Below are 23,401 nucleotides of genomic sequence, written 5' to 3'. Positions count from 1 at the left end.
TAAAATAGATAAACTAAAGCCGTTGAAGAAACAGTATTGTATTTGTAGCAAAAGGGGGGGGGACACAAAATTTGAGCAAAAACTCCACAATTATAGTAAAAGAAAATATAACCATAACTTTCATAACTTTAAATGTGAATGTATTAAATGATTCAATAAAGTTAAAAAAGAGGGACAGATTAAATTTTTAAGAAAAAAACCCTGACTGTTGCTTATGAGAAACCCTTTATTAAAAAAGTTATAGAAAGAAAAAAATTGAGAGGCTGAAAAAAATGTACTATGTATCAAATGAATTCAAAAAACAAGAGTTACAAATCATGCTCTCAAAGCAAAAATAAACATTCAGAAAGTAAGTAGGGATAACTGAGGAAAGAAACTGTATCATGCTGAAAGGAACCATAGACCAGAAACCAGTATCATTACTTAATTTATTTGCTCCAAATGCCGTAGTATCCAAATTCATGAAGGAAATAGTATATGAACTATAAGAAGACACAGACAGTAACCACACAGTAACAGGAGATTTCAGTGTCTTTTACTTTTTAGATAAGTCTAAGAAAAGGATAAACAAGAGGGAAAATATGGAACAGAATAAATTGCTAAAGAAAGTAGAGCTGAAAGACTTATGGCATCTTCTAAATAGGACTGCAAAAGAATATGTGCATGTCTTAGCACTACATGGAACTCCTAACAAAAATTGCCCATGTATGATGGCACAGAGATATTCTAAAAGTGTAAAAAGGTAGAAATGCATCTTTTACAGTCTTAATGCAATAAAATAGTTATTGTATCAGGTACCACAAACAAAAGACCTCAGACACAGATCCAGATGGAGACTTAACAGTAAAATTCTAAAAAATTATCGATAGGTGAAAAAACAAATCATAGAAACAATAATTATGCAAAAGGAAATGCTATTGATGAAACAGCATACCAAAATTTCTGGTATCCACATAAAGAAGTCCTCAGAAGAAAAATCATCCCTTCAAACATACATTAACAAAATAAAAAAAGATTAGAGTAATGAACTAAATCTGCATCTTTAAAAACTAAAAACCGAACAAATAAATAACTCTTAATAATCAGAAAGAGGTGATATTAAAAATTTGAGGAAAATAGGTAAACTAGAAACAAAAAATATAAAAATGATCAATTAAAAGCTTGTTCTTTGAAAAGATTAGTGTAATTGACAAAACTTTTCCCAGTTTGTTTTAAAACAAGGCAAAAAATCAAATCAACAAAGTAGCCAATGAGCAAGGTAAAATCACAACAATAAATAAATGAACAAAAATAAATATTTATGAATATTATGTAATGTTAATAAAACATCTAAATTCAAAATTGTTATAAATGAATAATCATGAACTGTTACACGCAATTATGTGCTAAACCTGAGAATAAAAAATATAGAGAGGAATAATTTCAGAAATATTAAATACCTAAAATGACAGAAGACTAGAAAAAAAATCTTAAATAAAAACCCAGTCTCAGAAAAAGAAATAGATCTAGCTTTAAAGGAACTATTTATAGAAGAATTCTATCAAACTTTTGGAGAATAGTTACTACCCATACCACACAAATTGTTATCAAAAAATTGAAGCATAAACAATTTTATTCTTGTGATGTTATTGGGTGTTCACCATATCCAACCTATCTTTCCAGGATAATAATGAATTACTCTTCCTCTTACTAGCTACCACTTTTTCCTGCTTCTACTTATGTGATCACTTCTCAGTCTCTTTTGCTAGATCCTTATCCAGATCATATCCTGTAACTGTAAGTGTCCCTCAGGGTTCTGTCCTGGGCCCTCTTCACTTCTGCCTCTATACTATCACATGGTTTTAATTACCATCTCTATACTCCAATATGCCTATCCTGTCCCAATCTTTCTGCCGACCTCCAATCTCACATCTCCAACTGTCTTTCACACATCTCAAGCTGGATGTCTAGTAGACATCTTAAATTCACTATGTCCAGAACAGAAATTATCTTTCCCCCTAAACTCTCCCTACCCTCTCTTCTTCCCTGTTATTGTATAGGGCAACAACATCCGCCTAGTCCCTCAGGTTCAAAACTCACTGCTACCAAGGCCGCTGCTCTGACAGTCCCTTATCTCCTCACACTTTTACTTGCTGGTGGCTCAGCCTGCCTCAAGTCTCCCCTCATTCCAATCCATCCTCCGTTCAGCCACCAGTTATATTCCTAAAGTGCCAGTCTAACCATGTCATATATGCTCCTCCTCTCCACCCAACACATATACTCAAGGAACTCCAGTGACTCCCCGTTCCCCTGAGGATCAAATACCAAATCTTCTGTTTGACCTTCAGAATCTTTTATGACCTAGTTCCCCTTGCAGCTTTCCAGTTTTCTTATATCTTACTCCCCACCATGTGCTCTTTAATGCTGGCCTCCTGGTTGTTTCTTGTACAAGACTCTCCATCTTTCAGCTCTGAGCTTTCTCTCAGGCTGTCCTTCATGCTTGGAATGCTCTGGCTCCTCAGATGGTTTAATGACTTCCTATAAGTCCCAACTGCCCTCTCTTAATTATTTCCTTTTTATCTTGAATATAACTTGTTTGTACATATTTGTTTACTTGTTGTCTCTTCCATTAGATTGTAAGCTTCTTGAACACAGGGATTGTTTTTTTTGCCTCTTTTTATATCCCTAGCACTTAGCATGGTACCTAGAAGATACTAGAGGCTTGATAAATATTCTTTGAATTCCACAAATGCTTGGGTAGTATTTGACATCAACAAGTGAATCATGGAAATAAGTTTTCAAATTTTATTGCACAGATCTGCTCACTTTCCTGAAACCTTTGCCAGCCTGACCTAACAGAATGTTTTGCATCTAGATCCAAAAGTATACAGATAGAAAGTCCTTTAAAAGTTCTTAGATGTTATGAAAGTATACCCACTCTTTGGACCATGAACTTATATGCCCAGCTATAATTTTTCTCTCTTTGCTGCCTACTTAACCACTCAGCTATTTCCACGATATCTGGATGATTGATAAACACAAATTTATATGGAAATCTAGCCAGCGCTTCTTAAATTTTTTTCTACTCATGACCCCTTCAGTGCTTCTTAAACCTATGTGTAGTCTTGGCCTACAGTTTAAGAAGGCTGAATTTCTAGACCTTATTTTAGTATGCCTGCTCCCAAAGTTGTAACATATTTTAGTGAGGAAAAAAAATTTATAATAAGTTCACATATATATATTTTGAGATTTTTGTTAACCGTATCAAACTTTAATAAGTCATTCTTATAACAGACATTTTAAAATTCTTGCTTCTAGAGATAGTGAACAATTTCCATTTAATACATGAGAATGTCTTAAACTACTATATACCAGATGTTAAAGGTCAAAGGATATAAAACATGTGACTTGCAATGATTTAATATTTAATTTATGTTTGCCTTTAATTGTAAAAAATGCATCATTCAGAGTAATCTTGTGCCTAGAGAACTGATAATGAAACACACCTCCCTTCACTCATTAGGGAAATGGGGAAGGGATGGCAGTGTAAAAACAAAAGAGAAAGTAAAACTTTTTTTAAAAAAACTTTTTTAATTCATCATACAGAATTTCATGAAAAATTTTTTACTTAAAATATTTAAAAAATGTTTAGTATATCCTTGCTAGGTACATTGCTCTGGGCCTTAGTCTTCCCTCTTAACTTCTTTGCAGTAATTATTCTTTTCAGTAAAACCTTAGTAATAGACTTACTCTTCAGTGGTAGACAAGACAGCTCAAGATAAACTTTGGTCAAAAGAAAAGAGAACAGTGTTTTTTCCTTGTTCTTTAGATAAGTGGATACTAGAAACTAGAGATTATTTTGGCAAGGGTTCAAGGGTTAATGCAGCAGATAAATAAAAGGAATTTTCTGTAAATTGAGACCTGCATTATTTCAGTTGTCTTGTCTTTCCAAAACTAACTCGTTTAATTTTTTAAAGTAAATACTTAAATTCTTCCTGACAGTGTGCTCAGCTTTTACTATCGTTTATTACTGCAATTATTTATGGTATCACTTAGAACAATCTGCCATTTGGAAATCTCAGTATAGCCTGAAGCTTAATATTCAGTCTGGCTGGTATTGTAACATGTACAGCATATGACATTAATGTATCAAAATTAGATTGGATCATCCCTCCTGGTTAAATTTATTTCACATTTCTTTTGTATTCAGTTAACATAAATGTATTACAAAAACTGACACATGGTGATGGCTGTATAGGAAGGATATTTTAAAGTATTTTGATTGAAAAATGAAATTTCAGAGTATATGACTTTAAAAATTGTGTGATCTTTCTCACTTTTTTGAAAAACTTCACAAAGAAACATAAGCCCTGTGTTTATACAATTAAAAGAGAGTGTATATTTCATGTGTTGGTATTAATTTTCTTTCACTAAAATTAAGATTTTAAATTTTTAGTCTTGGAGTACTATTTCAGTTATTTTTGAACAATAAAAACCATTATGGTTTCCAAAAAGAGCTGTCTAGACTATTGAAACCTAAAAGTATTGTTCTTCAGAGAATTCACTGTATTTAGAAAATTATAGAGCCTTATTTATAAATTTAGCTTTGTTAATAAGCTATCTTTAAAGCAATACATGTCTCTACTCATAATGCTTCAGAGAATCTAGGTGGGCTGCTTATTAGGGAAGATAAAATTTTAAGTTAAGAAATTCACCTTTATAGTTCACATATTAGATGAATATTTGGTGATCAAATAACCTTTAGAGAATAAAAGAAAAAGGAAAGTTTTCAGTTAACTGTTTCTGTATTTTTCTTCTGAATTCATGTTTAATTTGTTTACTTTTTTGAAATAGGCAAACCATGAAGATTTTCATAATTCCATACTTTGGATTTTTTAAAATATTTAACCTGTAATTTTGTCCTATTTTGAGGTTCGTTCAGTTTATATTTATCAACCAGTCCACATTCTGGTAGTTGTTGTCCATAGATCTCTAGGACATTCTCCTTCATTCCTCAGTGAATTCAGTGCCTAACTCACAGTCTTTCTCTCTTCTGCAACTCCTGCCCTAATATAAGAGAACATCAATATATATTGATACTCCTTTAAATCCTGGAACCACACAAGTTCTCAACTTGCTCACTTCCCGTGGTCACTTCCTCCACCCGTGAGCTTACCATCACCTACAAATATTCCAGTCCATGTTTATGAACTTTCAGGTTCCTTTATCTAATCATAATATATTGTCATTCATCTCTCCCTCTCACTTGAAACTCCAAACCCTGTTCATTGTCCACACCAGGATTTCTGATCCATCTGTTCTCAAGCCATTGCCCTGGCTATCCTCTCTTCTCTTCCCTTCCCCAACTTTATCACTTGCTGAACCAGTTCGGTTCTACACTGTCATATTCTTTCAAGTCCCTTGACCCTTTATCGTATTAAATATTTTGCCATTCCAAACCCCATTTTATTGTCCTACTGCCATCATCTTTTGCTTATGGTATTCACACTCTGCTGAATGAAACTGGGAAAAAAATCATGAATCCATGTTTTTTGGTTCTACCACAGATTTGTTATGTGATCTCAACTGGGCCCTCACTGTAGTAAGGAAACCTTTTTACACATCCCTTGTCAATTCACTATGCCACTCACCACAGCAGTTTTTCTAAACATTTTTATCCTTCCTCAAACTTCCCTCCTCAGCCATATAAGTTGAGATCTTTGCCTCATAATTGACTGAAAAATAGAGGTATTTGTAGACAGCCACATCTCTTCTTCTTCATTTCACATCATTTTGATGCTTTCTGCCACTATCCTCTCCTTCAACCTGCTTTCACATAAAGAAGTAGCTCTTCTTTTGACCATGGCACCCCCACACATAAGCACAAGTGATCCCATTCCATCCTGTTTTCTCCAACAAAGTGCCTCTATTTTTCCTACTCTCTCATTCATTATCACTCTTAAAATATTCCCTTTTGTTTGCTCTACCCTCTACAGACATGTCCACATCTCCCTCATCCTGAAAAAACCCTCACTTAATCTATCCATCCCTGTTAGCCATCATCCCATTTCTATGCCTTTTGTTGCTAAACTCCAGGAGAAGGCTATCTATAATCAGTGCCTCCACTTCCTCACTCTCTTCATAACTTTTTACAGTCTGGCTTTTGACTTCATCATGAAGCTGCTTTCTCCCAAGTCACTAATGATTTCTTAATTGCCATATCAAATGTCCTCTTCTTGATCCTCATCCTTTTTGACCTCTCTACAGCTTTTGACACTGTTCATCCTTTTCTCCCCAGGTTTTTGTGACATTTCCACCTCCTGATTCTCTTCCAAAACCTAACAGTTTACTCATCATATGCATGATGTCTTTTCTGTCTCTTTTGCTGGATTTTCAGCAAGGTCATACTCACCAACGATGGGTATCCACCAAGGCTCTGTCCTGGACCCTCTTCTTTCTGTACAAGTTCATTTAATGATAGCATTATCTTTCATTATTTTAATCAGATTTACTTGTACAGCAGCAAACTCTATCCTAAGCTCCAGTTTCTCATCTCATTGCCTATTAGACATCTTGAACTGGACAACCAAGCCAAAATTTCTCTCCCTGGCCATAGTTCTTTCTTCTTGAGCAAACCAAGTCTGATCCCTCTTACAGCTGTCAGTTCTTCAAGTACTACATTTTATGAACACTGTCACTGTCTCTAAGTCTTCACTTTTCCTCTTTGTTTTTATTTGTACTTATTCTCTATATGCTTTTGTGTATCTTCTGTATTTACCTATATCTGTCCTTAGCTTCCTCAGTTACAGCCCCTTATGAATAGACCCTTAGATACTTAAATGTTTTGTAGTTGATGATGGATGGAATGAGAAAAACCTGGGTTCAAATTCCATCTCACTTACTAGCTGAGGGACCCTTGTAAAGGCATATGACCTCACTGTGCCTTACTTTCTTACTTAACAGAGGTTAAGTGACTAGCCCAGGGTCACACAGCTAGTATGTACCTAAGACCAGAACTCAGCTCTTCCTAACTCCAGGCCCAGTGCTGAACCCACTGAACCATCTAGCTGCCATGAAAGTGGCCATACTTAAGCTCTAATGCTCAGTTTGGAAGAAGGGTTTCAGAGAAGTGGAAGTGGGCGAGCTTTGCCCCAGTGATCTCATCCCTCTCATTATTCAGTAGGAACTCAGTGTCTTGGTCTCCCTTAGTCAGTGGGGAGGCAGTCCATGGCATGGACCTGGAAGGGAGTAGAAGACAGCAGCAGGAACGACAGGGGACATGGCCAAACTAGCAAGACCAGGAAGTCTAATAGATAGTAAATCTAAATGATTACTGAAAGGCAAAAACCAGACCTCCCACCTGAGTCCCTGAGACCTTGGCTGTTACTTGAGCCAAAAATAGGAAGAGATGGAGTAGTAGTCCTCTTATATAAATTAAAAAGTCTTCTTTTGTAGAAAGGACTGATTGCTTCGAAGAAGTGGTCTACCTCACTGCCTGTGGTATATATAGTGAGCAGTTTAAATGTCTAAATGAAATCTCTAAGATCTAACAATTATTAGTAAAAATTGAGGAGAAATTTATAACATGCTAAAGTAAATAAGCTAATAATAAATTTGTTAAATCTAAAGTGATAAATCTTTCTTATTCAAGAAGAGTATTCAAAAAGGAAACAAAACTCAACCATCCATTTTTCTGCATTTTAATTTTATGCAGAATGTGCTTTGTAAAGGAAGAAATTAAAATTTAACTAAAAGAGAATGTTTTGATTATCTGTGAATTTCTTTTACCCATGCTTTCCCTTTTTCTTCACTATAGTTTCCAGTGTTTCATATGGTTTATTGATATTCACATTGAACATTTTAAAATCTTATTTTAAACTTCCTTAATCTCTTTATTTCTTAAGATAAATTGATATCATAGCACAATTTGGAATGATTGGTATCTGTAGCAGTGGGAATGTATGTGTTTACATATTTTATGCAATGTTTTGTTAATATTACTTTCTTGTTTTCCTAGCTGCGACACTTAGGAAATGATGAAGTGCACATTGTTTGGTCAGAGCACACTAGAGACTATAGAAGAGGAATTATCCCTACAGAATTTGGTGATGTCCTTATTGTGATATACCCAATGAAAAACCACATGTTCAGTATCCAGATAATGAAAAAACCTGAGGTGTGTAGATTACATTTTCTTTAGTTTTTGAATAATATATTTGCTAAGTTACTCACAATTTTTCTTTCTAAAAAAAGTATGTGCATTCTACCTAAGAATTAATTAATATGCCTTTAACCCAATCAAGAGTCAGGGGATGAGTGAGACAGTTTCCCATTCTTGTGTTTATTGTCCAAGCCTTCAACAAGAGAAGCTACAACAAAAAAACCTTAGCAATAATTGGCCAAAGCCACCCAAATCAAAATTAAAGAATTTGTGGTAGTAGAAAAGTGAATATTCTCTGCATTAATGTATGTGTATATATACAAAAACCTGAGTTAAAATTTGACCTTAGACATTTATTAGTTATGTGACCCTAGAAAAGTCATTTAACTTGTCAGCCTTAGTTTCCTCATCTGTAAAATGGGGATAATGAGAGAACCTATCTCCTAAGGTTTTTGTGAAGATCCAATGAGATAAAATTTATGAAGTGCTCTGCGAACCTTAAAGTGTTATATAAATGCTAATTACCATAATTATTCTATTTTCACATAGATATTCTGTAGAATTCTGCCTTCTCTTTTTTGAGGGAGAGTGATTGTCTTTTTAATAGTAATGTACGTGTAATATTTTAAAATTTACAAAATTCTTTGTCATGGTAGTTCTCTTTCTCTATGTACAGGTGAGGAAACTGAGGCCCAGGAAAAAGTGATTCTGCCAGTGATTATAGAGATAGCGTCATAGCTGAGATTTGAAACCAGGTCACCTAACTCCAAGTCCTGTTCTCTTCTCAATATATAAATATGTGTATTGGTTATCATAAAATGCAATTGAAAAACTAGACAGATTAGCAGATAATGCTATAATCTCTTTTTCTGTTAATATTTTAGTAAATGTATCAAACTCTAAAATAACTCTAATTTCTGATTTAGGTTCCATTTTTTGGTCCACTTTTTGACGGTGCTATTGTAAATGGAAAAATCCTTCCCATTATGGTTCGGGCAACAGCTATAAATGCAAGCCGTGCATTGAAATCACTGATCCCATTGTACCAAAATTTGTATCCTTTTTAATGGTATGTTTCCTTTTTCTTTTTTTTGCTTTTTTTTTTTGGAGGGCAATTGGGGTTAAGTGACTTGCCCAAAGTCACACATCAAGTAAGTGTGTCAGGTGACTGAGGTCAGATTTGAACTCAGGTCCTCCTGACTCCAGGGCTGGTGCCCTATTCACTGTGCCACCTAGCCGCCCCTGTGTTTCCTTTCTTTAGATCACTTTCCAAGGTATATATTTCTTACGTGTTGCTAAAAATATTCAATTCATTGTTCAGTTTCTTTACTGGTTGTGGTTGTGATTTATCCTTTGTTCTTGAACAGGACCATGATGTCAGGGAGATGATGACATGACTTCCAACTGACTTTAATTTGAGTGAGGGAGGGCTGTGCAAATTCACTTTCTCCTTCAGAACCATCTGGATCCACTTGCCAAATTTCGATCAGGATGACTGGAGATGGCCCAGGATGCAGTGGAAGACCCTGGCCCTTTTAGGCTAAGGTTTTTTCAGGTTCTCATTTTGAGAGAGGCAACACTCATTCAGTGAATAGGCCGCTTTAAGAAGTAAGTCAAGGCATGGCCTCTTTAATCAAGGGGAAAAAATCAAACTGGGAGGGGAAGACTCTCGAAAGAAACAGTTACTATTTACATTCACTCTGAGTCAGGAAGGCCCCTAAAATAACCATTAAGTGGTGCTTGAGCAGGGACCTATTGTTGTCCAATCAATGAGATCCAGAGTGAATTGGGTTTAAGGCTTGCTCTTTGAGAAAAAAATTTATCCAGTATACCCCAAGTTAACTAGGTAGATTTTGGCCATCAGAATTTAGAAATTTATCTACGTTTTGGGCAGAACACCCAGAGGAGAGGATTATGGTATTATTCATATTCTTGAATAATATACTTTTCAGGATTACTGGTCAATCATAAAAATTTATATAAATGTATATTTGCCATTTTGTATTCATTATTTTCATACTATTAAGAATAGGTTTGATGTTCTTAAATGTGTTACACATTAAAAATTCAGTACAGACTTGACATCTTTAAGAGTCAAAATTAGGGAGCAGCTAGGTGGCACAGTGAATAGAGCACCGGCCCTGGAGTCAGGAGGACCTGAGTTCAAATCCGGCCTCAGACACTTAACATACTTACTAGCCGTGTGACCTTGGGCAAGTCACTTAACCCCAGTTGCCCTGCCCTCCCCCTCCAAAAAGCAAAAAAAAAGTGAAAATTGAACTTTACAAAATAGTTGTAAATAGTTTACAAAAATGCTTATTAGGACATCTCATTGTTGTCATCGTCTTCGTCCAGTTGTTGCAGTCATGTGACTCTTCGTGACCCCATTTAGGGTTTTCTTGACAAAGATACTAGAATGGTTTGCTATTTCTTTCTCTAATTCTTCATTTTAAAGATGAGGAAACTGATGCAAACAGAGTTAAGTGACTTGCCTAGTGTGACACATCTAGTAAATGTCTGAGTCCAGATCTGAACTCAAGGCTTCCTGACTCCAGGCACAGCACTCTGTCCCTTGTGCAACCTAGCTGCCATATTAGGACATCCATCTATTTAATATGTATTTTAATAAACAGTTAAGAAATTTTAAATTATTCCCACTCAAGCACTGTCTCTTCTAAGCAAACTAGCCTGCTTGATATTCTTTATGCAATAGTCCATTTCACTTGTCCATGCTTTTGTAAGCCAGGAATGTTGTTCATCATCATCTCTTGGAATCCCTTGGAATTCTAGGTTCAGCTCAGGTGCTACCTCCTATACCAGGCCTTTCATGCTTTTCTCCCTGGTCTCTGCCCCACCCACAATTACTTTTTAAATTTCCTTTGTATATGTCTTATATTTACTTGTACTTCTATTATAAATTCTTTAAGAACAAGGGACTATTTTTAATTTGTCTTTGTATTCTAGGACCTTTCTTTAACCAGTAGGCACTTTTCAAATGACTTCTTAAATATAAATAAATTGAAGTAATTTCATGAGCACTAACAACGTGGGAAACTTGGAAAGAGTTTGCTTAGGAAATAGCACTTGAACTGAGCTTCTAAAGAACATAAAAAATTAGCAAGGAGTACATTCATTCCAACAGTTTTATATCCTGTTGTGTTCACAAAAGGCTGAGAGTCTAATCCTTTATACTTATAATTTTGTTAATTTATGTTTACAATATACTTTATTAAGAATATCATACCTAGATACTCAAAGTGGCTCTCTTCCTTGGGAAATATTAGATGCATAAAGATCAATTTTCTTTTAAAAATTCCTTTTTTTCCAGGAGTTTTACTTTTTTTTTTTTAACACATTTTCATATAAGTTTATATAGAGACTTATTGACTTGCCCAAGGTCATCCAGTTAGCTAGCTGGACTTGAATCCAAGTTTTCTTCCTGACTCTTAGACCAGCACTCTGTCTACTATACAATGCCATTTCTTTTAACATCATTGCTATTCTTTCATAAGCCTTTGGGTTTCAACCTATTTACACTTAGCACATTTTTAATGTTTTCATTTCATCAAGGTATAATTTCATCTATAGTTATATATCATATGTATTGTTAGCCTCAGCAAGCATATTTACTTTCTGACTTTTACTTGCCTCACTTTTTTCTTAATCCTAATATCCATCCTAAGGTCTGGTGTCAGTTGAATATTATAGTCAACATTAATTTTTTTTTTTTAAGCAATTGGGGTTAAGTAACTTGCTCAAGGTTACATGGCCAGTTATTTCTGGGTGTGGTGCTAAGTGTCTGAGCCCAGATTTGATCCCAGGTCTTCCCAACTCTGGGGCCGGTGCTCTTACTCACTGTGTCACCTGACCACCCCAATATTACTTTCAAAGTTCTTTGAACTTGTAATTGGAGGGAAATCAGGGAACACAACAGGGAAGTGATTTCATTTTCCTGTATAAAGAAAGCTCTATCTTACATCTTATATACAAACGTCAAATTTAGTGAGAGAAAGAAAGTTTTTTTGGCCCTCAATAGAGTCATAAACTCAGCTGAAAATGAGCTAGTAAATAGCATTTAGATACTTTATTTACAAGGGTAATGAACCATTCCCAAATTGGATTAAGAATAATGCAGATATCCAGGTTCCATACTGTGAGAGTTCAATATATAGTTTTCCTCTTACATGTGATGAATTATTGAGTTGTATATGGATTACATGCACTTTTAAGTTCTAGCACACATTATAGCTTTTATAGTTGCCTAAAGTCTAGAAAAAGATGTGGCAATATGGTGGCAACATCAATCTAACAGTCTCTGTAATGAAAATCTAGTGAAAATTGCATATGTAAGACCACATTTTTTTTAGGATGGTTGCCTTCATCTTAATGGATTGAAGAAATAATGTTTTTCATATTTAATAATTTTTTTAATTTGTTATTTTGGAAAAACTGTTATGCTAGTGTTGACATTATTTTGTCTACCATGTTCAAGTGAATATCCTTCTGTTTATACACTTATTTTGAATTATTCTTTCCAAATGCTCCAGAACTCTGTTGCTACTCTTTTTAAATATTTTTTCAAAACCCATTATAAATGTAAATAGTTAAGCAAAACAAATTCCTATATTAGCTATGTCCCTTCAAAAAATACACTTTAGTTTGTATTCTTGAATATATAAATTTTTTTTAAATTTTTTTTTTTTGCTTTTTGGAGGAGGGAGGGCAAGGCAGTTGGGGTTAAGTGACTTGCCCAAGTAGGTGTGTCAAGTGTTTGAGACCAGATTTGAACTCAGGTCCTCCTGATTCCAGGGGCAGTGTTCTATTCACTGCACTACCTAGCCACCCCAATACATCACTTTTTTATATTGAGGTGTATAGCATGTTTTGTCATGAGCTTCCTGGAACTGTTTTATTATGTGCTATTTGATCAGGGTTCCTAAGTCTTTCAAAGCTATTTGTCTTTACAGTATTATGTTATTTTGTAAATTGTTCCCCTAGTTCTGTTCCCTTTGTTTTGCATCAGTTTAAGTCTTCTAAGTTTTTCTAAAGCCATCATTTCTTCATTTCTTACAACACCATAACATTGTATCACATACATATTCTGTAACTTTATGCCATTCATTCCCATTTGGTGGGCACCCACTCAGTTTCAAATTTTTTGCCACCATGAAACAGGTATTACAAATATTTTTGTATGTATTGCACCTTTTTCTTTGATCTCTTTGATGAATAGACCTTGTAGCAGTTTTGCTGTGTCAGAGGGCATATTCACAGTCAGTTGCTTTGGTTACATAGTTCCTCAGAAACAATTGTGATCTTTTATTAACAAGACAAAAGTTATTTCAGCTAAAAAGATTGATTTCAGGCTTTTAATATTACATTTAAATACATCTAAAATCTTCTTAATTGTAAACTAGACATTTAATTGTCAAAATAGAGATATTTTAAGTTTATAAATGAACAGCAATAGAGAATAGCATTTATGATTATGAACTGCGAAGGGGTGACCACACATAGTAGAAGAGGCACAGTAAGAGTGGGAACCAGGATGCAACAGGCACTATATGGCCAGTGTCACCACTATAGGAATAGTTAAACACCAAATTTGTGACTCTAAAATCACCTAATCATTATACAATGAACAGTCTTAGCATTTATAGTGGAATTTGTAGGGAGAAACATAGACCATAAGAGAAATCTAATGAACACAAAGGAATATGGAAGTCATTTAAAAATCTGGTTCTGAAGATGAAAATGTGGGGCTCCAGGGAATCCAAGTTAAAGAGGATGAGAATATCACTGAAAAAGTGCCCAAGAAGCAGAAGGTACCCCCATGTTATTGATGATTGTAAGAGACTTAGAATGAACTGACTACCTGAGTCTCATCCTCAGGAGAGAGATGTACAGATAAGGTTGTCGGGTTCAGAATCTGAAATACCCTAATATTCCTAAAGAAAAGTTTCTCAGAAAGAAGATAATTTTGTAGAGGAGTTAAAAAAAAACCATACCTGGTGAATTTAAGCTTACACAGAGACCTTTGTTGAATTTGCTGAGAGATTGGCAATAAAGCTTGAAAAAAACTGATGAGTTGACAGGCAAACTGAAATGCACCAAAGGGGTACACCTCTGCATAGAAAGGTCCAGACTCTGGTTGACCTGAATGAGATTTGGAAATCCCATCCCCCAAGCCTTACCCAATCATTGTTCCTCCCACTAACCCTGACTTCCCTGAGGACCAGCCTGCCTGAACCTGACCAAACTGAAAGCTAATCTGGAATGCTGCTTCATTTTCTACCATCTCCTCCCATTTCAATTATACAAATTGTATCCATAGCTCTTCCCTCAAATCCCAGCTGGGGAACAAAATTTAAGAAAACACAAGCACAATGTAATAGTGTCTTTAGAAGCATGTTGTATGAAGTATACACTTAATAATGACCTTTTTTTTTGTTTTTTTTTTTGCTTTTTGGTGGGCAGTTGGTCAAGTGACTTGCCCAAGGTCACATGGCTAGTTTGGAGTTTTTTGTGTGTGTTGAGTGTCTGAGGTCGAATTTGAACTCAGGTCCTCCTGACTCTAGGGCCGGCCCTCTATTCACTGTGCCACCTAGCAACCCCAATAATGACCTTTCTTTATTGTAGAAACCATTTATAAAGTATTCCAAATAATGTGAAATGTTTTACATATGCCTTAGAAAATTGAGAAATCAGCAACTTTGTGCCAATTGCCATTGCCGATTTTTTTTTAATCAAGAAAAGGTGAATTTAAAACTCATTTGGGTTGACTTATGTAAGGTTCTCTCTCGCACATTAATCAGAAGGTCACTCTTTGATTATCTCTCAGTCTTCAGTAGTATTTTTCCTAACATTTCATTTAAAAGAGTGAAATTTCAAATGTCAAAAAGGTTTATAGTGTAGCAAAAAATAATCAAGGATTGAAAAATCTACCTTCACAGGACAGAAGTGTATCATATTATATTAGAAAGAAGTAAGTTTACTAGAGTAGAGGACAGTAGGCTTAAATAACCATGTTCCTGAAGCCATTCCTTTTCTAGGATAAAGAATTTCATTGATTATTAAATCTTATGGTAAAAGGCAGTGTTGCTTAGAGGAAAAAAGTACCGAACTTGGAGCTGGTAAGATGTGGGTTCAAATTCTGCCTCAGACATTTACTAGTTTTGTAACCACAGGCTATTTCTTCAACTAGGGATAAAGGGAATAACGAAGATAATTATCTATCTCACAGGGATACTGTGAACATCAAATGAGATTGTGTGTTTGAGGTTTATAAAGTACTGGTTTAACTGATACTTGGTACTGAGCAATAAGGTTTCCTATAGTGAACTCTTTTTCTAAACCATCTTCAGCCCTCAATAAATAATAAATGTATATATATTATTTCATAACAGTTCCATGATCTACAGCAAATCATTATAGAATATAGTACTTGTTTCCCTCAGAAGGTCATGAATTTAACTGTTTTCCTTTCCATGTCAGCCTTTTTTGTGTTTCTTTCTAGGAAGTCTTAAGAAATTACACTTTTTTTTTAAGTGATAGTCACACTGAAAATTGAAAATGTGCAAATAGGAAAATAAAGAAAGTGTATGTAACTTAGAAAACAAAAAAGCAAATCAGAACAATGTACTCTTAAAGATCATTGTTGCTTATTATTGAAGTCATACCAACCCCCACCTTAATTTACCAATAACTAAAAACTTCTTTTGTCGAACACGGTACTTATTCATCATCTTACATTTAACCACATAAGGGGTTTCCTGTTCTTCGAAAATTTCTTCTTATTGCCTTTTGTTTTATATCATATTCATTTCTGATTATATGTTAAACATGTATAGCTATAAATATTTCTTGCTAACTAGGTAGTACAGTCAATAGAGCACTGAACCTGAAGTCAGGAAGATTTGAGTTTAAATCCAGCCTTAGATATTTTCTTTGACCCTGGGCAAATCACTTAAACCTCTCTCAGGCTCAGTTTCCCCATCTACAAAATGGGGATAATAATAGACTACCTCCCTTTGTAGTTGTGAGGTTAAAATGAGATAATATTTGTGAAATACTTTGCAAACCTGTCATCATCATCATTATTATTGTTTATTTCTGTCTTGTGTTATATGCCTAGGAGTGATCTAATCCAGTCTACTCCCTCAGGCTAAGATCATGTTACTTGATTCTGTTCTTATTTTTTCTCTTTTTTTCCCTTTACTCCCAGCATACATAAATCACCCCTTTGCATGCCAGATCTCTAATCATCTTTTATTTTGAGTAACACATCCCTGGCATCCTTTTCCAAGAAATGTTCACTTAATTCACCTCCTTTGCTCCTTTCCTCGTCTAGGTTACTCTTAGAATTTAATCTCCCACTTGTGGCCTTTGCACATAAATGTTACTATAGTATGTGGCTTCTGAAAGACAAAAACTCATCCTCTCCTTTGTATAGCCCAAGTAAGGATGTGATTAAAGTTCTTCCCAATTTTCTTTGGTTGAAAGACCTTCTGAGAGGCCCTATTTCCAGAAATATTCATTCCTGAAAGAAAAAGCATAGAACTTTGGAAGAAGCTCCAGATTCCTTCAGTTTAATCCATCAGATATTGATTAGGCACTCCTTATGAGCAAGATACCATACTAGGCACTGGGGACACAAACATTCATAAGTAAATATACATTTAAAGAGGGAGAGGATGCTAATAATTGGGGGAGAGGGGTAGTAGGCAGGCTTTGAAAGAAGCTGGGCATTCAGGAGGGTGCAGGTAAGGAGGGAGTACATTCTAAACATGAAGATTATTTCTTTTAGTTTTTATTTTTTTGCTTTTTTGGAAGGTAAGTGGGGCTAAGTGATTTGCCCAAGGTCACACAGCTAGTTTTTGTGTTAAATGTCTTGAGGCCAGATTTGAACTCAGGACCGCCTGACTCCATGGCCGGTGCTCTATTCACTGTGCCACCTAGTCACACCCATGAAGATTATTTGTACAGGGCTGGAGAGGTAAGAAATGGAATATCATACAAAGAACAAAGTTAGCCAAGCTATTTGCCAATGTAAAGTTGTATAAGGAGAAGTAATATTAAATATGACTTGAAAGATAAATGTGAGCCAGATAAATGACAGGCAGAAGAGTTTGCATTTTACCTTACAGACAGTTAAGATTTTGAAGCAGGGATAGGGAGGTGACATGGCCAGATCTATATTTTTGGAATGCCAGTTTGGCAGCTGTGTAAGGGGTGAATTAGAGAATGTTGAGACTGGAGGCGACAACAGTGGTTAGGAGGTCTTCTCAGTAGTCTAAGTAAGAGGACTGAACTAGAGTAGAGGGTGTATGACTAAAGAGAAGGGTACTGATACAGAGATGTTATAGAAGTTGAATCAGTAAGAATCAGCAATTATTGGATATAAGGGCTGGGAAAGAAAGAGAAGTAATAGTTAAGGATAGTTCCAGATTTGAGAAAATAGCCTCTAAGGCTTATAGAGCCTTTACCAGGCTCCCTTAATGCTGGTGCTTTCTGAGATTACCTTTTATCCCATATATATTTTGTATTTACATAGTGGTTTGTATGTTGCCTCCTAGTTATAGGATTTAGTACTAGTTTTGCCTCTGTATTTCCAGAGTTTAGGACAGTGCCTGGTATATTGTAAATGCTTAAGAAGTACTTTTAGATTAACTGATTGGTTCCATCGGTACAAATGGGAAATTTGGCAGGAGGCATAGGTTTGAGGCAGGAATGGGAATGAAGCTTAATGAGTTTTTGTTTTGAACAGATTACATTTGAATTGCCTACAGGATAAGCAGCAGAGGTTTGGTGACATAATGGATTGGAATTTCCTAAAGAGAGTATGGCAGTATACAGATTTGAGAATCATCTACTTATGAATGATAATTGAACTCACTGAAGCCAGTGGGATCATGAATAAGAAAAATATAGAGAGAGAGGGAAAAAAATGGAAACTGGACAGAGCCTAGGGTGCTACCCACAGTAGGCAGAAGAGAATGATCCAGGATAGGACACAAAGAAAGAAGGATCAGATAATTAAAATGAAAACACAGAATAGATAGGAGGAGACTGAATCCAGCATAAAACAGAGAAGCCGAAAGATGAAGCAATTGAAAGGTCACTAGTAAACTTTAAGGGAGGCATTTCAGTCAAGTGGTAGAATCAGAAGGCAAGATGACAAGATAAGAAGAGGAAATAGAAGCAAGGAGTATAAAAAAATTCTTTCTTGAACTTTGACTGTAAATGGGTGAGTGATTGAGGAATATAGCTTATCATGGTCAAATGCAGGTTTGCTAAGGATGACCTGGCAGGTAGAGGGAAAGGAGCCAGGGGAGATAAAAGATGAAAGGCAGAGTACTTGCTAGAATCTAGGACCTCCACTTCGCCATCTGCAAAGCCTGGAATCAGACATACTAACACTAAAGAAATTCGTGGGGCAGCTAGGTGGCACAGTAAATACAGCACTGGCCCTGGAGTTGGGAGGACCTGAGTTCAAATATGGCCTCAGACACTTAACCCTTACTAGCCATGTGACCTTGGGCAAGTCATTTAACATCAGTTGCCCTGCCTTCCCCCTCCAAAAAGCAAGAAAAGAAAAGAAACTCATTCCCCCAACTTTGCTCCTCAAGAAATTTCCATTCACTAATGAAAGAGAATTTCACAGGCCCTGAAATTAGAGTTGGAGAATCCAGGCTGAATACAGACTTTGACCTTATTAACTGCTTGTATTACAGCTCAGATCCCCCATCTGAGAAATAAAACCATTTTTTCAGATTCTAGGTAAATTTCATCTCTGTCACTCTTCAGGAACCTCTCCCCCCTTACTACTCCTTTCTTACTCCATCCCATAAAATAACTGTTGTTCTTTCCAGGACCTAGGGGTACCATGACTTTCAGACAACGTAGGATTTCTAAAAGGGTATTACTTTGTCTCCTCTCATCCTTGATATGTATTTGTTTCTGAAGATCTACGTTTTCTCTGTCTCCTCTTGCCTGTGATTAAATGTCCTTTGTATGTGACTATTTAACCGTATTTCTGAAGATCCTTGTAAATATTCTCATTTTGCTTTCTCAGTGACACTCCAGGAGTTTTTTTTATTTTAATAGTACTGGGGGGGGGGGGTGGCAGCTAGGTGGCGCAGTGGATAGAGCACTGGCCCTGGAGTCAGGAGGACCTGAGTTCAAATGCAGCCTCAGACGCTTAACACACTTACTATATGGGCAAGTCACTTAACCCCAATTGCCTTCCAAAAAAAAATTTAAAAAAAAAAAACACCACCACAAATAGTACTGGGAGCACTGAATTAACTGCTAAGTCTTTTAGTCTTAGTCTCCCTACACTAATCAGTCTCTTTTTGTTATGTGAACTTGTTTAACTTATTAAGGTTTCTTTTGTTTGATGAAGTTTGTCCTGCTCACCGCTAGCTTCTTCAGAAGGAATTAATTAATTTTTTTCTTTTTCTGAGGATCCATCTTTATGTTATCTAAGATCACAAACCAAATTCCTTTGCTTTTTGGAATATCAAATTTCACTTCTTCCATTTTACATAAACAAGTTTTAATCTTACATAATTTAAACTCTTTTCCCTTGATGTGTGAAAGTCTTCATCTTTGCTTCCTGAAAGATTGTTTTTTAATGTTTAAGTTCTGAAATTTTGTAATGAAGTTTGTGTGAATTAAATTTAGGGTTTCCTGCCCATGTACCTATGTTTTTCTTTAAATAAGTTTTCATATCTTTTGTTTTTTATATCACTATAAATTTACCCAGGCTCCCTTCCTTTCCACATCCCATATAACAAATATTTTTTAAAGAAAAAAGAGAAGAGATAAATCAGCATAACTGATTAAATCCAGTAATTCTGATGGGATCATGAATAAAAAAGTGTAGAGAGAGAGAAAAGGGAACCAGGACAAAGCCTTGGGGACTGCCCATACTTGGTAGGCAGGAGGTAGGGGTGAGAGGGTGGAGGAGTGGAAGATCCAGGAAAAAACACAGAGAAAAGAGTGGCCAGATAGTTAAAATGAGAATTAAGAGAAAGCAGTGTCACAGAACACAAAAGAAAACAATGTATACAGCAGGGAATCCAGTCAAGAATAAATCAAGAAAGTCTGAAAATATATATAATGAACAACACTTTAGGACCTCCAACCCCTCCATAGGGGTGAGGCAGATATATCTAATCATTTTTCTTCTTTCTATACATGCTTTTTCTTTATAATTTTGGAACATTCATTTGGGGTGGGGAGAGAGGGCCGGGAGGGTCTTTTCTGTTTACATTGTTGTAGTCATTGCATATATTTTCTTGGCTTTGCTTACTTCCCTCTTCATCAGTTCATGTAGATCTTTTTATGCTTCTCTATATCCATCACATTGATCATTTTTTATAGCATGGTAATATTTCATTAAATTCAATTTGTTTAGCCTTGTTCCAATTGATCAACCTCTACTTTGTTTCCAATTTTTTGCTATCACAGAAAGTGCTGCTATAAATATTTTGGTGTATATGGGAGCTTTCTTCTTATTAATGGCCTCCTTGGAGTATAAGCCTAATAATGTAATCTGTAGATCAAAGAACATGGAAATTTAGTTACTTTATTTGTATAATTCTAAATTGCTTTCCAGAATAATTGTATTGATTCACAGATGAACCAACTAGGTTTCCACAACCCCTTCAACATTTGAGCATTTCTATCTTTTGTTAACTTGGCCAGTTTTTAACATTGTAAAGTAAAACTTTAGGACTGGTTTTAATTTGCATTTCTCACATTGTGAGTGGTTTGAATTTCTTTCATATAGTTATTAATAGTTTGCAATTATCCTTTTGAAAACTGTTTATTTATATCCTTTATATCAATCTCTTCTTAAGGAATGGTTTTTGGCCATTTATATTTGTATGTTTATGTATGTATGTTAATTGTTTATATATGTTGGATACCAGATCCTTCTTAAAGAATTTGATAGAAGTATTTTTATAGAAGCTTTTCAGTTTCATATAATGAGAATTTTCTATTCTGTCTTTTGTAATTACTTCTCTCTCTTGTTTGCTTAAAAATACACTGCCGGTGGGGCGGCCAGGTAGCACAGCAAGTAAGAGCACCGGCTCCAGTGTTGAGAAGACCTGGAGATCGAATCCCGGGCTCAGACACTTAGCACCCACCCAGAAACACCTGGCCGTGTAACCTTGAGCAAGTTACTTAACCCCAATTGCTTAGGGGCGGCCAGATGGCTCAGTGAGTAAGAGCACCGGCTCCAGTGTTGGGACGATCTGGAGATCGAATCCCAGGCTCAGACACTCAGCACCACACCCAGAAATAACTGGCCGTGTAACCTTGAGCAAGTTACTTAACCCCGATTGCTTAAAAAAAAAAAAAATACACTGCCTAACCTTAGTTGTGAGAGATATATGATCTGCTTCTATTCTCATTTTTTACTAGTATGATCTTTAATATTTATGGTCACATTTCCATTTAGAATATATTCTAGGATATGGTATGGAATATGTTCTGCCAGACTGTTTTCTAGTTTTTCCATCAGTTTTATTAAATAAGTAATGTTTTTCTCAGGTAATTTATGTTGCATTTTATTGAACACTGGATTGTTGAGTTCTATTGTTTCTTATTCTCCCTTATTTAATATGCTATATTGATCTACCTTTTTATTTGTTATTGTTGTTCAGTTGTGTTTTACTTTTTGTGACCCCATTTGGGGTTTTCTTGGCAAAGATTCTGGAGTGGTTTGCTATTTACTTCTCCAACTCATTTTACAGATAAGACAAACAGGGTTAAGTGACTTACCTAGGGTTACACAGATAGTAACTGTCTGAAACCAAACTTGAACTCAGGTCTTCCTGAGCCAGGCCTGGCCCTCTATCTAGGCACCACCTAGCTGCCCTTTCTATTTTTTAAATGGTTTTGATGACTGTTGCTTTATAATAGTTTGAAGTCTGGAAGTAATAGAACTCTTTTGTCCCTACATCTTTTCATTATTTCCCTTGATAACCTAAGTCTCTGTTTTTCCAAATGGATTTTGTTTTTATTTTGTCAAGGTCTGCAAAGTATCCCTTTGATAATTTTATTGGCACAAGCATTAAAATCAAATTAAAATTAAAATCTGATAGTATTGTCATTTTTATTATATTGGTAGAGCCTAGCCATGAGAATAGAATATTCCTCTAGCTGTTTAAACTGTTCTTTATTTCTTCAAGAAAAATTATGTAATCAGATATCTATTAGTGAATCTAATCACGTCTTTTTTCATATGTTTTTGTAGATGTATGCTTGATATTTTGTGTATTTTGTAGTTATTTGGAATACAGGCAGCTACATGGTGCAGTGGTTAGAACACAGACCTAACGTCACAAAACCTGAGTTCAAATCCAGCCTTAGACACTTACTAGCTGTGTGGCCCAGGACAAGTCACTGTTTGCCTTATCTGTAAAAAGAGCTGGAGAATGAAATGGCAAACTACTCAAGTATCTTTGCCAAGAACACCCCAAATAAAGTTACAAAGAGTTGGACACAACTGAAATTACTTCAAAAGTTACTTGGAATGGAATTTCCCTTTCTGTTGTTGCTTCTTGGGTTTTTGGTTTTTGACTGTAAAAATCTTGTTGATTTTTTTTTTTTAGGGTTTATTTTGTAGCCTGCAAGTTTGCTAAAGTTGCAAATTGTCTCAGTATTTGTGATGATTCCCTAAGATTTTTCAAGTATACTATCAGAACATCACCAAACAGGACTTGTTTTATCTCCGCTTTACATATCTTCCTTTAATTTCTTTCTTTTGACTTAACTGCTATTGCTAACATTTCCAGAATTATATCAGATAACACTTTTTGTTCGTTTTTGTCATTTTACTCCACTTGGTCCATTTCTTACTATTTTGAGACAATGAAGAAAAGCTGGTCTTACAAATAATCCTAACTTGTCAGAACTTCTCTCAGGATTATCTAGACAAGCTCTATGAAGGCTTGTTTTCCCTCCTTTTTTTTTTTCTCTTCCATAAGGCATCATATCTGTTGTCATCTCCCTCCATACTGTTCTTCAAATGTTAAGTTGCAGAGTTCTTGGGTATTTGCTCATCTGAGAACTTCCTACACTATTATAGATCCAGGCCCTCTTTTCCTCTATTTCTCACCTCTCTTGCCAAATGTTTTGTTTATGAGATTGTCAACATAGATGCCATTTAATTCTTCCAGTAGCATATCCACTCTTAAGTTGTTGATCAAAGATGTCACATTTATAGTACCAACAGTTGAATTACTG

At 35.4% G+C, this 23,401-nt stretch overlaps 1 protein-coding gene across 4 annotated transcripts in view; it reads left to right on the top strand.

Moving 5' to 3' along the window:
- The window catches only part of RALGAPA1 (Ral GTPase activating protein catalytic subunit alpha 1), a 323,542-nt gene that overhangs the window by 263,590 nt on the left and 36,551 nt on the right, over nucleotides 1-23,401 (top strand). For all 4 annotated transcript variants that reach the window (XM_069082259.1, XM_069082260.1, XM_069082261.1 and 1 more), the window contains 2 exons: nucleotides 7,997-8,155; nucleotides 9,067-9,194. In XM_069082259.1, the coding sequence (XP_068938360.1) occupies nucleotides 7,997-8,155; nucleotides 9,067-9,194 (287 nt within the window). The remainder of the gene's footprint in view (nucleotides 1-7,996; nucleotides 8,156-9,066; nucleotides 9,195-23,401) is intronic.

Source organism: Petaurus breviceps, unplaced genomic scaffold, assembly GCF_028583685.1.
Source record: "Petaurus breviceps papuanus isolate PSGF00001 unplaced genomic scaffold, PetGlider_PUasm1.0 164, whole genome shotgun sequence".
Classification (NCBI taxonomy): Eukaryota; Metazoa; Chordata; class Mammalia; order Diprotodontia; family Petauridae; genus Petaurus; species Petaurus breviceps.
The sequence above is the reverse complement of the archived record's forward strand: the minus strand, read 5'-3'. Positions and strand labels throughout refer to the sequence as shown.